At 39.4% G+C, this 19348-nt stretch overlaps 1 protein-coding gene across 4 annotated transcripts in view; it reads left to right on the top strand.

Moving 5' to 3' along the window:
- tefu (Serine/threonine-protein kinase tefu) overlaps window positions 1–19348 on the top strand; it is an 844515-nt gene that overhangs the window by 416841 nt on the left and 408326 nt on the right. For all 4 annotated transcript variants that reach the window (XM_070083426.1, XM_070083425.1, XM_070083427.1 and 1 more), the window contains exons 26-28: window positions 3146–3488; window positions 13381–13611; window positions 15967–16228. In XM_070083426.1, the coding sequence (XP_069939527.1) occupies window positions 3146–3488; window positions 13381–13611; window positions 15967–16228 (836 nt within the window). The remainder of the gene's footprint in view (window positions 1–3145; window positions 3489–13380; window positions 13612–15966; window positions 16229–19348) is intronic.

Genomic DNA, 19348 nt, shown 5'->3' with positions numbered 1-19348 from the left:
TATGAAAAGCAATATAGACAGGGCTTAATACACAAAGATATTCTTAAACACTATTCATCAGTTCTCACCAAAGTAATAAAGAAAGCCAAACAACTATACTACTCCAGTAGATTCACAGACACTATAGGAGATATAAAAAAGACCTGGAAAACACTCTCTCAGATTCTAGGGACCCACAAACTGAAAAAAACCAAGAATATTGTCCTAACTAAACCTAATGAAACACCACTACATCCCACTGACACAGCTAACAAGATAAACGACTTCTTCTCAACCATAGGATCTAATCTCGCCAATAAAATCCCACATACTAATGCCCATGCCGGGGACTACCTAGATGGGAATTTCCCAAATTCCTTCTATCTTGCACCAACTGAGCCCTCGGAAGTCACCGAGATTATAAAGTCACTTAAAAACAACTCAGGGAATCTGTCTAATGTCCCACCATTACTGTACAAGCGAGCGGCCCATATCCTTTCGCATGCTATTTCATTACTTTTTAACAAGTCACTAGAAACTAGCACCTTCCCGAAACTACTCAAGATGGCAAGGGTTACACCAATACATAAAGGTGGTGACCCTACAGACTTAAACAACTATAGGCCAATATCAAACTTACCATTGCTATCCAAAATCTTTGAGAAACTCGTGCACAGGAGACTATATTCATTTATAACAGCACAAAACATACTCAACCCCTGCCAATTTGGATTTAGGAAAAATAAAAGCACTAATGATGCAATCATAAAAATGCTAGATCTGCTTTACACAGCATTGGAAAATAAGGAATATCCACTAGGAATTTTTATTGACCTAAGAAAAGCTTTTGACACAGTAGACCACGACATCCTACTCCACAAACTTGACCATTACGGTATAAGAGGCCATGCGCTTGCTTATTTCAAATCTTACCTTACTAATAGGTATCAGTATGTTACCATTAAAGACACAGCATCAACAACACGGCCACTTGATACTGGAGTTCCACAGGGAAGTGTCCTTGGTCCCCTGCTCTTCCTCATATACATCAATGATCTTCCAAACGTATCCCAACACCTGAAACCCATTCTCTTTGCTGACGACATGACTTATGTCATCTCTCACCCTAATCTTGCCACCCTCAACACCATTGTTAACGAGGAGCTGATCAAAATATCGACTTGGATGACAGCCAATAAACTTACGCTTAACACTGACAAAACCTACTATATTATGTTTGGTAGCAGAGCAGGAGATGCACAAATTAACATTAAGATCGACAACACTCTAATTACCAGACATAATGAGGGCAAATTCCTAGGCCTATACCTTGACAACAACCTGAATTTCAGCACCCATATCCAACACATAACCAAAAAAGTATCCAAAACAGTTGGGATCCTCTCCAAGATACGATACTACGTGCCGCAAAATGCCCTTCTCACACTATACCACTCACTTATTTATCCATACCTCACCTATGCTATTTGTGCTTGGGGATCAACTGCAGCAACACACCTAAAGCCAATAATAACCCAACAAAAAGCTGCAGTAAGAATAATCACTAAATCCCATCCCTGGCAACACACCCCCCACCCCCCCACTCTTCATAGATCTAAACTTACTCCCTGTTCAGTACATCCACACTTACTACTGTGCAATCTACATCTACAGGACCTTAAACTCCAATATCAACCTTGACCTAAAATGCTTTCTTGATAGTTGTGACAGAACCCACAGGCATAACACCAGACACAAACATCTCTACGACATTCCCCATGTCCGACTAAACCTTTACAAAAATTCAATGTATGTCAAAGGCCCTAAAATCTGGAACACCCTACCTGAGAACTCTAGAACTGCAGACACATTCATCACCTTCAAAACTACCATTAGAAAACATCTTATCTCCCTGATAAACCCCATCAACTAACTACACGAATACCACCTGGTGGTTCACACTTACACTCACTCACCCATTTGACCATAAACAGAAATATTAATCTCAATCTTAAAATAATGAATCCTATGATACTCCAATACTGAAACTATGTACTGTGCCAAAACAAAAGCATTCACATTGCTAAACTCACAAACTAGTATTTAGTCACTTAGCCATAATACCAACTTACCTCATAATTTGTAATATTTTAAAATAAAGAATTAAACTAAGTCTGCCCGAAATGCCTAGCCATGCTAGGCGTTCTAGTGGTACACTCTGTAATCATTATTTAACTACATGTAAACCACACAACAACCAAATTCTGTAAATTCAACATTGTAATCTTTATAGAGAATAAACTCATTCAGATATGCCAGAAACAGCACCGGTCTTAGGACTGACCCCTGTGGAACCCCGCTCATCACCAGCATCCACTCTGACACCTTGTCATGTACCATGACTTGCTGTTGCCCTCCTCTTGGGTAATCTCTGATTCACTACAGTGTCTTCCCTGTTAAACCTGCCTGGTCCTCAAGCTTTTCCACAAATCTCTTGCGAGGAACTTTGCCAAAAGCATTCTTGCAGTCCAAGAAAATGCAGTCTACCCATCCTTCTCTCTCTTGCCTTACTGCTGTCACCTTGTCATAGAGAGGTCATTTGTGTGTGTGTGTACTCACCTATTTGTGGTTGCAGGGGTCATAGCTCCTGGCCCTGCTTCTTCACTGATTGCTACTGGGTCTTCTCTCTCCTTGCTCCATGAGCTTTATCAAACCTTGTCTTAAAACTATGTATGGTTCCCACCTCCACTATGTCACTTTCTAGGCTGTTCCACTGCAAGACAACTCTATGACTAAAGAAATGCTTCCTGACATCCCTTTGACACATCTGAGTCTTCAACTTCCAATTGTGACCCCCTTGTTTCTGTGTCCCATCTCTGGAACATCCTGTCTTTGTCCACCTTGTCTATTCCGCGCAGTATTTTATATGTTATTATCAAGTCTCTCTGGACCCTCCTGTCCTCCAGTGTCATCAGGCCAGTTTCCCTTGTGTGTGTGTGTGTGTGTGTGTGTGTGTGTGTGTGTGTGTGTGTGTGTGTGTGTGTGTGTGTGTGTGTGTGTGTGTGTGTGGGGTGGGGGGGACAACATATGTTTGTGTTAATGAAGATCAGTGTAATATTGAACATGTTCATATATTTATGTACTAATCCTTGTTGTCACATTACAGAGTGTCGTTATCAAGAGGATGGTCACTGAAGCAATTGCTCCAATGCCATCTTCCATATCTTGCAACACAGTGGATCCAGCACAAGCATGATATTGCAAATTTTCCAGCTTGTCTCATTGAATGCAATGACCCAGAAATTTTCTTGAATGAACACAAGAACATCTTACTTCCCATATTGTTTGAGTTTGATCAAAATAATTCCATTGACAACTTGGCAAGAATTTGTGGAAAAGATGTAAATGAACTTTACATACAGAATTTTCCAGCATTAATGGCTCATATTTTGCCATATGTTGCAGCAGAACATGATGATTCACAAGTCAACCAACTACCAAAATCTAAGGTAGGAGTTATATTGTACTTATTAGAAATCTTAGATAATTTTTTTTAATACACCAGCCATATGCCACCTAGGCAGGGTGACCTGAAAAGAAAAGTGAAAGTTTTTCTTTTTAAATTTAGTAATTTATAGAGGAGTTACTAGGCACTTGCTCTTGGCATTTTAATCACTTATGATACACATGGCTTTCAGAGGAAGAATTCTGTTCCACTTGCCCATGGAAAATCTTAGATAATTGTGTACCATTAGTAGTAGTAGTAGCAGCAGTATAGTATTTATTTATTTATTAACACATCGGCCGATTCCCACCAAGGCAGGGTGGCCCAAAAAAGAAAAACTTTTGTCATCATTCACTCCATCACTGTCTTCCAGAGGCGTGCTTACACCACAGTTATAAAACTACAACATTAACACCCCTCCTTCAGAGTGCAGACACTATACTTCTCATCACCAAGACTCAAGTCCGGCCTGCTGGTTTCCCTGAATCCCTTCATAAATGTTGTTTTGCTCACACTCCAATAGCACGTCAAGTATTGAAAACCACTTGTCTCCATTCACTCTTTGCTCATGCATACTTGCTGGAAGTCCAAGCCTCTTGCACACAAAACCTCCTTTACCTCGTCCCTCCAACCTTTCCTAGGCCGACCCCCTACCCCGTGCCTTCCCTCCACTACAGATTTATACACACTTAAAGTCATTCTGTTTCGTTCCATCCTTTCTTCATGTCTGAACCACCTCAACAACCCCTCGTCAGCCCTCTGGATAATAATTTTGGTAATCCCACACCACCTCCTAATTTCCAAACTACGAATTGTATTGTCTTCTGAAATTTGCCCACCAACTTTTGCAACTTCTCTTCAGAATCTCTCAAAAGCACTGAGTCATCAGCAAAAAACTGACCATGACGAAGAAACTATCCATAATAATAATAAATTTCTTTATTTACTACAAATACTTGTACGTGGTATACAGTCCTAGCTGACATCTATGATAGTACTATATAGAAAGCCCCTTGTTATGCTGAGCATTTTGGGCAAATTAGGTCAATGTCCCAGGATGCAACCCACACCAGTTGACTAGCACCCAGGTACCCATTTTACTGATGAGTGAACATGGATAACAGGTGTAAAGAAATTCTCCCAACAGCCTCATACACCTTCCCCACACTCATATCTGGCTCTTCCTCACTCCTAGAAGATGTTATACCTTCCTGACCAATGCATGAAATCACTATGTCCTTCTTCATTAACATTTATCTTTTCTTCAAAATATTCCCTCTATCTTCCTGATACCTCCACCTCCCCATCTAATAACTTTCCTCTTCTGTTTGTAACTATCAGATCCATTCATTCCTTGGGCTTTCTCAGTTTATTAATCTCACTCTAAAACTTATATACTTTTTTCAGCAAAGTTTGTTGATGGAATTTCACCCATTCTCTCATTTGCTCTTCTTTTACACTCCTTCAATACTTTCTTAACCTCTCTTTTACTTGCCATATACCCCATCCTCCTTATATAATTTCTACTTTGTAGAAACCTCTCACATACTTAGTTTTTGTCTCTTACTACACCCTTTACATCATCATTCCACTAATTACTCCTCTTCCCTCCTGAACTCACCCTCCTGCACCCCTCTCCTGTATTTACAAACTTCTGATGCACACTAACACTGCATTTTAAACTCTACCCCATACCTAAATTTAATATTTTGTATTTATATCTTTCCAAGGTAGTAGGTTGGTAGACAGCATCCGCCCAGGGAGGTACTACCATCCTGCCAAGTGAGTGTAAAACAAAATCCTGTAATTGTTTTACATGATGGTAGGATTGCTGGTGTCCTTTTTTCCATTTCATAAACATGCAAGATTTCAGGTACATCTTGCTACTTCTACTTACACTTAGGTCACACTACACATACATGTACAAGCATTTATATATACATACCCCTCTGGGTTTTCTTCTATTATCTTTTTAGTTCTTGTTCTTGTCTATTTCCTCTTATCTCCATGGGGAAGTGGATCAGAATTCTTCCTCCGTAAGCCATGTGTGTTGTAAGAGGCGACTAAAATGCCAGGAGCAAGGTGCTAGTAACCCCTTCTCCTGTATATATTACTAAATGTAAAAGGAGAAACTTTCGTTTTCCCTTTTGGGCCACCCCGCCTCGGTGGGATACGGCCGGTGTGTTGAAAGAAAGATTTATATCTTTATTGGTTTGAAGATTGATGTCACTCTGACACACATTTGTGTATCATACTACACTGGATAATTGCAGAGCTATGATAACTATCTTTGTATGATTTAAGAATGAGAGAGAGAAAGAGTGAGAGAGAGAGAGAGAGAGAGAATGAATGAATGAATGACTTAGAGGAAGTACTGTTCATTTAGGAATTAGAGAGAGAGAATTAGAGCAAGTACTGTTCATTTAGGAACAAGAGAGAGAGAACTAGAGCAAGTACTATTTATATAGGAACAAGATAGAGAGAATTAGAGCAAGTACTGTTCATTTAGGAACAAGAGAGAGATAATTAGAGCAAGTACTGTTCATATAGGAACAAGAGAGAGAGAATTAGAGCAAGTACTGTTCATTTAGTAACAAGAGAGAGAGAATTAGAGCAAGTACTGTTCATTTAGGAACAAGAAAGAGAGAATTAGAACAAGTACTGTTCATTTAGGAACAAGAGAGAGAGAATTAGAGCAAGTACTGTTCATTTAGGAACAAGAGAGAGAGAAATAGAGCAAGTACTGTTCATATAGGAATAAGAGAGAGAGAATTAGAGCAAGTACTGTTCATTTAGTAACAAGAGAGAGAGAATTAGAGCAAGTACTGTTCATTTAGGAACAAGAGAGAGAGAATTAGAACAAGTACTGTTCATTTAGGAACAAGAGAGAGAGAATTAGAGCAAGTAATGTTCATTTAGGAACAAGAGAAAGAGAATTAGAGCAAGTACTGTTCATATAGGAACAAGAGAGAGATATTTAGAGTAAGTACTGTTCATTTAGTAACAAGAGAGAGAGAATTGGAGCAAGTACTGTTCATTTAGGAACAAGAGAGAGAGAATTAGAGCAAGTACTGTTCATTTAGGAACAAGAGAGAGAGAATTAGAGCAAGTACTGTTCATTTAGGAACAAGAGAGAGAGAATTAGAGCAAGTACTGTTCATTTAGTAACAAGAGAGAGAGAATTAGAGCAAGTACTGTTCATTTAGTAACAAGAAAGAGAGAATTAGAGCAAGTACTGTTCATTTAGTAACAAGAAAGAGAGAATTAGAGCAAGTACTGTTCATTTAGTAACAAGAAAGATAGAATTAGAGCAAGTACTGTTCATTTAGGAACAACAGAGAGAGAATTAGAGCAAGTACTGTTCATTTAGGAACAACAGAGAGAGAATTAGAGCAAGTACTGTTCATTTAGGAACAAGAGAGAGAGAATTAGAGCAAGTACTGTTCATTTAGGAACAAGAAAGAGAGAATTAGAGCAAGTACTGTTCATTTAGGAACAAGAGAGAGAGAATTAGAGCAAGTACTGTTCATTTAGGAACAACAGAGAGAGAATTAGAGCAAGTACTGTTCATTTAGTAACAAGAGAGAGAGAATTAGAGCAAGTACTGTTCATTTAGTAACAAGAAAGAGAGAATTAGAGCAAGTACTGTTCATTTACTAACAAGAAAGAGAGAATTAGAGCAGTACTGTTCATTTAGTAACAAGAGAGAGAGAATTAGAGCAAGTACTGTTCATTTAGGAACAAGAGAGAGAGAATTAGAGCAAGTACTGTTCATTTAGGAACAAGAGAGAGAGAATTAGAGCAAGTACTGTTCATTTAGTAACAAGAGAGAGAGAATTAGAGCAAGTACTGTTCATTTAGTAACAAGAAAGAGAGAATTAGAGCAAGTACCCTTCATTTAGTAACAAGAGAGAGAGAATTAGAGCAAGTACTGTTCATTTAGTAACAAGAAAGAGAGAATTAGAGCAAGTACTGTTTATTTAGGAACAAGAGTGAGAGAACTAGAGCAAGTACTGTTCATCTAGGAACAAGAGAGAGAAAATTAGAGCAAGTACTGTTCATTTAGGAACAAGAGAGAGAGAATTAGAGCAAGTACTGTTCATTTAGGAACAAGAGAGAGAGAATTAGAACAAGTACTGTTCATTTAGGAACAAGAGAGAGAGAATTAGAGCAAGTACTGTTCATTTAGGAACAAGAGAGAGAGAATTAGAGCAAGTACTGTTCATTTAGTAATGAGAGAGAGAGAATTAGAGCAAGTACTATTCATTTAGTAATGAGAGAGAGAGAATTAGAGCAAGTACTGTTCATTTAGTAACGAGAGATAGAGAATTAGAGCAAGTACTGTTCATTTAGTAACGAGAGAGAAAGAGAATTAGAGCAAGTACTGTTCATTTAGTAACAAGAAAGAGAGAATTAGAGCAAGTACTGTTCATTTAGTAACAAGAAAGAGAGAATTAGAGCAAGTACTGTTCATTTAGTAACAAGAAAGATAGAATTAGAGCAAGTACTGTTCATTTAGGAACAACAGAGAGAGAATTAGAGCAAGTACTGTTCATTTAGGAACAACAGAGAGAGAATTAGAGCAAGTACTGTTCATTTAGGAACAAGAGAGAGAGAATTAGAGCAAGTACTGTTCATTTAGGAACAAGAAAGAGAGAATTAGAGCAAGTACTGTTCATTTAGGAACAAGAGAGAGAGAATTAGAGCAAGTACTGTTCATTTAGGAACAACAGAGAGAGAATTAGAGCAAGTACTGTTCATTTAGTAACAAGAGAGAGAGAATTAGAGCAAGTACTGTTCATTTAGTAACAAGAAAGAGAGAATTAGAGCAAGTACTGTTCATTTACTAACAAGAAAGAGAGAATTAGAGCAGTACTGTTCATTTAGTAACAAGAGAGAGAGAATTAGAGCAAGTACTGTTCATTTAGGAACAAGAGAGAGAGAATTAGAGCAAGTACTGTTCATTTAGGAACAAGAGAGAGAGAATTAGAGCAAGTACTGTTCATTTAGTAACAAGAGAGAGAGAATTAGAGCAAGTACTGTTCATTTAGTAACAAGAAAGAGAGAATTAGAGCAAGTACCCTTCATTTAGTAACAAGAGAGAGAGAATTAGAGCAAGTACTGTTCATTTAGTAACAAGAAAGAGAGAATTAGAGCAAGTACTGTTTATTTAGGAACAAGAGTGAGAGAACTAGAGCAAGTACTGTTCATCTAGGAACAAGAGAGAGAAAATTAGAGCAAGTACTGTTCATTTAGGAACAAGAGAGAGAGAATTAGAGCAAGTACTGTTCATTTAGGAACAAGAGAGAGAGAATTAGAACAAGTACTGTTCATTTAGGAACAAGAGAGAGAGAATTAGAGCAAGTACTGTTCATTTAGGAACAAGAGAGAGAGAATTAGAGCAAGTACTGTTCATTTAGTAATGAGAGAGAGAGAATTAGAGCAAGTACTATTCATTTAGTAATGAGAGAGAGAGAATTAGAGCAAGTACTGTTCATTTAGTAACGAGAGATAGAGAATTAGAGCAAGTACTGTTCATTTAGTAACGAGAGAGAAAGAGAATTAGAGCAAGTACTGTTCATTTAGTAACAAGAAAGAGAGAATTAGAGCAAGTACTGTTCATTTAGTAACAAGAAAGAGAGAATTAGAGCAAGTACTGTTCATTTAGTAACAAGAAAGAGAGAATTAGAGCAAGTACTGTTCATTTAGTAATGCTGCTGTTCACTGTGGATATCTCTTGCTTTACTCTGATGACTATTTGTTTTTTGTTAATTTTAACCCTTTCAGGGTCCAAGGCCCAAATCATGAGTCACGCACCAGTGTCCAAGAATTTAACCCTTTCAGGGTCCGTCCCGTAGATCTACGGCTGGTCGGTGAGTGTCCAAACCGTAGATCTACGCCAAAATTCTAGCGCCGTCAAATTTAGCGCGAAAGCGCTCATAGGACTACATATGAGAGAATGGGTCTGCGCGGTGGGTGTGCGCCATAAACAAAAAATCTAGGCGCCTGCATAGCATTGTGGGAACGCCGGCTCAGTCACCCTTGTTCACCATGTCTCGTCGCAAGTCAGCTCTCACTCCCCGGAAAATTGGGACTCTCCTCTTCCTGTCTGATAGTTCTGACACTGATGGAAGTGGAAATGAAGACGAATTCTACGGCTTTGATGAGTTAGTGACCGAAAATAATGACCAGGATATCGATAATAGTGCAGAAAACCCCGACGATCCTCGACCTTCTACCTCTGGTGTGGGCACTCGTGACTCACGGTTGGTTGTTCCTAAACGTAAGAGAAAACTAATATTTTCCCGTGGCCTGGCCTCTGACTTCAGTAATGACGATGATTCTGACGTGGATTGTGATTTTATTGCGCTCGACGATCATTCGAGTAGTGATAGTGAGGAAACATATTCACCAGTGAAGCGTCGGTATGTGCGCCGCCGCATGCGCTCGGGTAGTGTACCCTATGCTATGCCCAGGGGACGGAGTACATCCCGTAGTACATCCCGGAGTACATCCCGTGGCCCTACACCCGTTTTAGGTAGTGATAGTGAGGATGATGTGGCTACACTTGGCATGGATGGGCCACAGACATCAGTGGATGGTGTTAGTGGGGCTGGTGGTGGTAGTGGCACCGCCATGCGTGACTCGCTGTGCCACGCGGGAACCCACGCTGCTGACTCGTCAGTTCAAGGACAAAGCGGAGCGTCACCCACCAGCCCGCCACAACCACCCGTACAACCAGCCTATGATGTCCAGTATCCACCAGCAAACCGTATCTGGGATTGGCAGCAAAATCCCAATTTTGTTCCCAGCCCTCACCACTTTGATGACTCGCAAAGTGGAATTCTACCTACCTGTCCCCTTGGAACCACGGCCAATGAACTGGAATTCTTTGAATTATTCTTTGACCAGCCATTGATGGAAACTATTGTCAGGGAAAGTAATAAGTATTTTCAGTACACCATGGCAAATACGATCTTATCACCACAGTCAAGACTACACAGGTGGAAAGAGACGACTGTTGCAGAAATGTATTTGCTTTTTGCAACAATAATGCTTATGCCTCACGTCTATAAGCATAATATAAAAGCATACTGGTCCACAGATCGGCTAATTTGTACCCCATCCTTCAGTGAAATAATACCAGTGAACAGGTTTATCTTACTCTTACGTATGTTGCACTTCTCTGACAAAACCAGGCCTGACAGAAGTGACAGGTTATACAAGATTAGAAATGTTTTCATGTATCTCAAACAAAAGTTCAGGATATACTTTTATCCATTCAAGAATCTTGTAATTGACGAGTCTTTGATTTTGTTCAAAGGTAGACTGTCATTCAAGCAGTATATACCGAGCAAGAGGAACCGCTTTGGTATAAAATTGTTTGTACTCTGTGATTGTGACAGTGGCCTGGTGTTGGATATTGTTGTATACACGGGTAGTAAAACATTGAAAGATACCAAGATGTTATTGGGTATATCAGGTGACATAGTGAGAAACATGATGGCACCTTATCTTGGTAAGGGCCATACATTATATACCGATAACTGGTACACAAGCCCATTACTCAGTGATTTCATGCGAGTGAACAAGACAGATGTGTGTGGCACAGTGCGTTCTAATCGTAAACATATGCCCAGGCTCAACGCAGGTGTTCGTGGTGATGACGTGCAGGTGTTTACTGCCAATGACATCATGGCATTACGGTGGCATGACAAGCGAGATGTCACATTGTTGACAACCATTCACCGTAATGAAATGCAAGACAGTGGCAAAGTTGATCGAGTGACTAATGAACGTATTCGAAAACCAGTGACAGTGATTGATTATACACAAAACATGCGCTTGGTTGACAAGTGTGACATGCAGATTGGTTTTGTTGACTGTGTTCGTAAGAGTTACAAGTGGTACATGAAACTTTTCTTCCATCTCATGGACATTTCAATGCTGAATGCATATAATATGTACCAAATAAAGACGGGTAACAGACCACCGTATGGTGAATTTTGTTTGTCTGTTGTCAGACAACTCATAATGAAGTACCAGGTAACAACAACTGCAATACAACATGGTCCTCGAATTCATCACAATATACCCAAGCGTTTGAGAAGAGAAGGTGATCATTTCATAATACAGCTTCCTTCAACTCAAAAGAAATTTGCTCAGAAGAGATGCATTGTCTGTGCACAAACAAAACGACGGCAACAAAGACGCAAAGACACTCGGTTTATGTGTGAGGAATGTAAGGTGCCTCTGTGCATGGTGCCTTGTTTCAAGGAGTTCCACAAGCTCCAGCAGTTCTAAAACCATGTCCAGTGATTGTAAATATGTAAATATATGATAGAACATTAGTATTATACAATATTTGTGCATGTTTATTATAATAAACAACAGTGGTAAACAATAATATGATAATAACTTTAGTGCGGTTATTGTGTTCAATACAGTGATTTTATATATATAAATTATATACAGTATTGGTCTCTCAGGCCCCAAATGTTAGTAGGAATAGAAAAAAAATTGGAAAAGAAAAGAAAAAACAACTAAAAAAACAAAATAATATAATACGCGTATGTGGAATTCGTCGATGTTGCCGCCACCACATCATTTTCTACAAACTTCTTGGCACTGTATCTCGGTAAGTACTGATCAGATTCTAATTTTTTTTGTTTTATTACCTTCACAAAAATATGCTCTTTAATTCTGTAAGAAAAAATAATTTTTTTTTTTTTTCAAAATTTCTTGGACACTGGTGCATGACTTCAGATTTTGGCCTTGGACCCTGAAAGGGTTAAAAAAAAAAAATTTTTATTTTTTCTTATGAAATTGTAGAGAATCTTTTTGTGAAGGTAATAAAACAAAAAGTACGAAATTTGGTGGAAAATTGACGAAATTATGCTCTCGCGAATTTTGATGTGTCAGCGATATTTACGAATCGGCGATTTTGCCGACTTTGACTCCCATTTTAGGCCAATTACATTATTCCAATCAACCAAATTCTTAGCTATTTCACTAGTATTACTTCTATTCTATCGATTGAGCACAAGAAATCGCCAAGTCAACTGTTTCAACTACAAAATAAAGTGATCGGAAATTGTTAATTTGGCCAATTTAACACAAAGTTCAAAATATTCCAATTTCAAAATAGGGTCCAGAATGAACAATGTAGGCATTCCTGGCACTAAACTAACATTTCCTCTGTTCATTAGTTATGTTTTGAGGCTTTACAAATAAATTCCATTTTGATTTTTTATTCACATAATGAATTTTTATTCACACCAAAAAATAGAAGATTTACTGTTATGCAATACTGTAATAATTGTATAAATATCATCACCATATTTGTGAATGTATATTAGACCCACCAGCTGGTGTGTATTAGACGTGTGAGGTCGTTTGTTTACTCTTGAATATCGGCAAAAATTTAACATTTCTGCTACTTTGAGCTCAGTTTCAAGCCATTTCCAGTGCTAAAACTAATCAAAATCATCTCTATTTCTGTAATATGTCGTCCATTCTATCAAATGAGACCAAGAAATCGCAAATACAACTATAAAAAACATACGAAAAAACACTGCAAAGTTGCTATTTTAATCGAAAAATCATGATTTCATTTTTTTTCTCTCATTATACACAGTGTGCTGCAGGATCTGTTTTATGTGGTGCACACATACCACATAGATGTATTCTCTCATATCTAGGCCCAAATGTACCACTCACAGTTTATCAGAGTGAGCTGAGCTCATGGCGTAGATCTACGGTTTGGACCCTGAACGTAAAGCCGTAGATCTACGGGACGAACCCTGAAAGGGTTAAGTTTGTTTGGAGCTTTAAACTTTATTAAAATGGTAATGTAAAATCTACTTTATTTTAATTGATTTTTTCTGCGTTAACAGATGCAAGCTGCCAAGAAACACTATAAATGGCTGGAGAGGAGTCTGGGTAATGAAGTTTTTAGCAGGCTGGTAGACCAGCATGTAGGAGATATAATGCTCTCCCTGCTGAAGATTGTACATGATAATGATCCCATTGTACAGAATGAAGTGATTGTACTACCAAATCCTCCATATTTTTCCCCAGCTGTGATACAGAATACTTTGGAATTTTTAGGCAGAATATTTGGAGAGGTTAGTAGTTATTATTGTTGCTTACCTGGTAATCTCTCCTAACTAATAAGTCTTTACCTCTTCAACATTTTTGAGTTTTTGGGAGAGTTTTGTGCAACACAGCAGCTGTTTAAGAGGAGGTACTGTGTTGTTGTATGTGTGTGGAGGAGAAACTTGAGGAAGTACTGTGTTGTTGTATGTGTGTGGAGGAGAAACTTGAGGAAGTACTGTGTTGTTGTATGTGTGTGGAGGAGAAACTTGAGGAAGTACTGTGTTGTTGTATGTGTGTGGAGGAGAAACTTGAGGAAGTACTGTGTTGTTGTATGTGTGTGGAGGAGAAACTTGAGGAAGTACTGTGTTGTTGTATGTGTGTGGAGGAGAAACTTGAGGAAGTACTGTGTTGTATGTGTGTGGAGGAGAAACTTGAGGAAGTACTGTGTTGTTGTATGTGTGTGGAGGAGAAACTTGAGGAAGTACTGTGTTGTTGTATGTGTGTGGAGGAGAAACTTGTGGAAGTACTGTGTTGTTGTATGTGTGTGGAGGAGAAACTTGTGGAAGTACTGTGTTGTTGTATGTGTGTGGAGGAGAAACTTGAGGAAGTACTGTGTTGTATGTGTGTGGAGGAGAAACTTGAGGAAGTACTGTGTTGTTGTATGTGTGTGGAGGAGAAACTTGAGGAAGTACTGTGTTGTTGTATGTGTGTGGAGGAGAAACTTGAGGAAGTACTGTGTTGTTGTATGTGTGTGGAGGAGAAACTTGTGGAAGTACTGTGTTGTTGTATGTGTGTGGAGGAGAAACTTGTGGAAGTACTGTGTTGTTGTATGTGTGTGGAGGAGAAACTTGAGGAAGTACTGTGTTGTATGTGTGTGGAGGAGAAACTTGAGGAAGTACTGTGTTGTTGTATGTGTGTGGAGGAGAAACTTGAGGAAGTACTGTGTTGTTGTATGTGTGTGGAGGAGAAACTTGAGGAAGTACTGTGTTGTTGTATGTGTGTGGAGGAGAAACTTGAGGAAGTACTGTGTTGTTGTATGTGTGTGGAGGAGAAACTTGTGGAAGTACTGTGTTGTTGTATGTGTGTGGAGGAGAAACTTGTGGAAGTACTGTGTTGTTGTATGTGTGTGGAGGAGAAACTTGAGGAAGTACTGTGTTGTATGTGTGTGGAGGAGAATTTGAGGAAGTGCATGTGGAAGAGAAACTTGAGGAAGTACTGTGTTGTTGTATGTGTGTGGAGGAGAAACTTGGAAAAATATTTTGCACTCTGGTGGGATTACTGGTCTTTGCTTTATAAACCTGTAGGATGGCAGATAAATACTACGGATTTTTACTTATATTCACTATGCATCTTCCTCTTTTTCCCCCAGTGTGCTGCTTCTTATTCCTCTAATATTTCCACTCCAGTATATTATGGTAAACTGTGCTGCAGGGCCAGTGATCCCTGGAGTCAATGAAATGCATATTCCATGCTATTGTGGTGGGTGTGGGTGGGTGTGAGTTAGACCTGATAGCTTGTGCTACCAGGTCGGTTGCCGTGTTCCTCCCTTAAGTCAATGTGACCTGACCTGACTAGGTTGGGTGCATTGGCTTAAGCCGGTAGGAGACTTGGACCTGCCTCGCATGGGCCAGTAGGCCTTCTGCAGTGTTCCTTCGTTCTTATGTTCTTCTTATGTATGTAAAGATACATACAACCAGGAGAAAGCTAAGGTGGACCTGGCACTCCCTGGTAACCAGGGAGGAGCTAGGGTGGACCTGGCACTCCCTGGTAGCCAGGGAGGACCTGGCACTCCCTGGTAACCAGGGAGGAGCTAAGGAGGACCTGGCACTCCCTGGGAACCAGGGAGGAGCTAGGGAGGACCTGACACTTCCTGGTAACCAGGGAATAATTCCTCGATTATTAGTAGCCACAGTGGTGTCAAATCCACTAAACTTGGGGTCTGTATCACTTTCCTCGATTAAGAGAGTGTTAATACAACGAGGCGTGAATGAATCCTGGGGGTTTGCCATGATGTTTACCCAAGATGGAGCTGAAACTAACTGGTGCTACCATGAGGGGTCCCTGATTTTTTCATACTGTACACACTGAGTCCACAGACCCATTCTTTCATATCTAGGCCACTGAGGCCTATTGAGCCAAATTTGAAGTCAGGAAAAATAAAACAATGATACAGTGTATACGTTTGGAGCGCTAGCGATAAGAACGTAGATCTATGTTTGGACAGTTAAGGAGTTAAACAATCAGGGTAACTTAACATTCCTGTCTGAGGTCTCTTGTTAGTGGAAAAGAAGTTATGAATGCAAATATTAATCTGAGTTTTTTGGGCATAAATATGAAGGGAAAAACAGGAAAGTATTAATAGAGCTTTATTTCTGTTCTCCCAGGACTGTCCACTAGTAGCTGTTCTTGCCAAAAGAAGATCAGAACTACATAAAGTATTTCAAGGTGTTGTGGAGTACTTAGCCAACAACTGTACTTTACACACTGCACGTCTTGCTCTGTCGTCTGCAGCTGCTCTCGTTCATTCATTATTACCTCATCTTGAAGATAAACTGAAGGATGTCTCTACTTGTATCATCCGATACTTGGTTCATCTGCTCACCTCTTACACCTCCTCCCTTCAGAAATTGGCTCCATATTTGGCAGGTATGTAAAAAGAAAATATACACTTTACTGTGTCTGAATTATGCATTATTAAATTCTGTATTTGATAAAGTTTCTTTTTTTAAGATTCTGTGCCAGTGCTCAGATGTTCTTAGAACAGGTTCACTAGGAATAAAAATTAAAAAAAAATATATTCTTTTATAATTTTTTATGAGAAATTTTTTTTAATAGCCAAGTTGGTCAAGCAAGCCGAAATCTTTCTTTTTTCAACACACTGACCATCTCCTTCCGAGGCAGGGTGACCTGAAAAAGAAACACTTTCACCATCATTCACACCATCACTGTCTTGCCAGAGGCACACAGATGTTCAGATATCCCTCTATATAACAAATATCCCAAACCCCTCCTTCAGAGTGCAGGCATTTTACTTCCCACCTCCAGGTCTCAAGTCCTGCTAACCAGTTTCCCTCAATCCCTTCACAAAATGTTACCTTGCTCACATTCCAACAGCTTGTCAAGTTCAATAACCACTTGCCTGCACTCCTAGCACGCTCACACATGCCTGCTATATGTCCAAGTCCCTTTGCACACAAAATCTCCTTTACCTCCTCCCACCATCCTTACCTAGGATGACCCCTATCCTGCTTACCCTCCACTACAGATTTATATGTTCTTCAAATCATAGTACATGTATTTTGTTCCATCCTCTCTGAATGACCAAACCACTTCAACAAACCCTCCTCAGCCCTCTGGATAATACTTTTAGTAACTCCATACCTGCTAATCTCCAAACTATGAATTCTCTGCATAATATTCACACCACACACTGCCCTTAGGCACAATATCTCTACTGCCTCCAGCCTCCTCCCAGGTGTAACATTTACAACTCATACTTCACATTAAGGTAGGAGGAGGTAGTTAGGGTAAGATATATAGCAAGTCAGATTTGCTTTAAAAATAACTTTTCAAGTACAGTGGTCTCTCGTTTTTCGTAATTAATCCGTTCCTGGAGCTGTTACTGTATACGAAATTTACGATTTGCAAATCAATTTTCCCTATAAGAAATAATGTAAATACAATTAATCCGTTCCTGACACCCAGAAGTATTAAAACAAAAAATTTTTTTACATGAAATATACATATAGTACATAAACAATACAATGGGAAAAGATGAATGAAACATTAACAGCATAACACTTACCTTTATTGGAGATTCTTCTTAGTGTATGGGAGACTGGAAGTGGAGAGAGATTGGATTGTTTACAGTTTGGAAGGGGAATCCCCTTCCAGCAACACCTCAGGTACCAATTGCTTCTCTGGGATTGCTTCTCTTCTCTGTTTCTTAATGCCACTAGGACCACCTTGAGAGTCACTCTAGTCCTGTCTCGCAAAGTAAATGTGGAGAGAGCTCTGTTTCTAGCGTCTAACACTTCCCGAAAATGGCCCAAGACTTTGTCACTGTACATATTTCTCACCTTCTTTACCATAGGCTTGGAACTAGGAGCTTTCTTTGGAGCCATGGTAGCTTATTTAGTAATTGCAAGCACTAAAATGAGTGGAATATTATGAAATATTTTGTAGGAGCGCTTCAGGGGACCTTCACTCACTGGTAAACAATGCCAGACTGGCTGGGTAGGGAGGCCTCCCCGGCTCACACCGTGCGTGGACGAACTACTATTGCGAGTCAACCTATGAAAAGCGAGTCCATGTTTATACGAAAATACACCTATGATTGGCAAAATTTACGATTGCCGAGAACTACGAAAAGCGAGGGACCACTGTATGTATTTATTTTATGTTTTGATAGAAAAATTTCGTGGATTAAAGAAGTATGGATTTCTGGGTACAATCTATTTAGATGTAACGAAAGAAGTGGGCAACAAGTGGAAGTAGACTTTTACGTTAAATACTGAACACTTCAAATGATGTCAAAGATTTAGCAGTCAAAATGGAAGACTAGAGCCTAGAGTTCCGCAGGGAAGTGTCCTTGGTCCCCTGCTCTTCCTCATATACATCAATGATCTTCCAAACGTATCCCAACACCTGAAACCCGTTCTCTTTGCTGACGACACGACTTATGTCATCTCTCACCCTAATCTTGCCACCCTCAACACCATTGTTAACGAGGAGCTGATCAAAATATCGACTTGGATGACAGCCAATAAACTTATGCTTAACACTGACAAAACCTACTATATTATGTTTGGTAGCAGAGCAGGAGATGCACAAATTAACATTAAGATCGACAACACTCTAATTACCAGACATAATGAGGGCAAATTCCTAGGCCTATACCTTGACAACAACCTGAATTTCAGCACCCATATCCAACACATAACCAAAAAAGTATCCAAAACAGTTGGGATCCTCTCCAAGATACGATACTACGTGCCACAAAATGCCCTTCTCACACTATACCACTCACTCATTTATCCATACCTCACCTATGCTATTTGTGCTTGGGGATCAACTGCAGCAACACACCTAAAGCCAATAATAACCCAACAAAAAGCTGCAGTAAGAATAATCACTAAATCCCATCCCTGGCAACACACCCCCCACTCTTCATAGATCTAAACTTACTCCCTGTTCAGTACATCCACACTTACTACTGTGCAATCTACATCTACAGGACCTTAAACTCCAATATCAACCTTGACCTAAAATGCTTTCTTGATAGTTGTGACAGAACCCACAGGCATAACACCAGACACAAACATCTCTACGACATTCCCCATGTCCGACTAAACCTTTACAAAAATTCAATGTATGTCAAAGGCCCTAAAATCTGGAACACCCTACCTGAGAACTCTAGAACTGCAGACACATTCATCACCTTCAAAACTACCATTAGAAAACATCTTATCTCCCTGATAAACCCCATCAACTAACTACACGAATACCACCTGGTGGTTCACACTTACTCACTCACCCATTTGACCATAAACAGAAATATTAATCTCAATCTTAAAATAATGAATCCTATGATACTCCAATACTGAAACTATGTACTGTGCCAAAACAAAAGCATTCACATTGCTAAACTCACAAACTAGTATTTAGTCACTTAGCCATAATACCAACTTACCTCATAATTTGTAATATTTTAAAATAAAGAATTAAACTAAGTCTGCCCGAAATGCCTAGCCATGCTAGGCGTTC

Source organism: Cherax quadricarinatus, chromosome 9, assembly GCF_038502225.1.
Source record: "Cherax quadricarinatus isolate ZL_2023a chromosome 9, ASM3850222v1, whole genome shotgun sequence".
Classification (NCBI taxonomy): domain Eukaryota; kingdom Metazoa; phylum Arthropoda; class Malacostraca; order Decapoda; family Parastacidae; genus Cherax; species Cherax quadricarinatus.
This window is presented reverse-complemented; position numbering and strand designations above follow the sequence as displayed.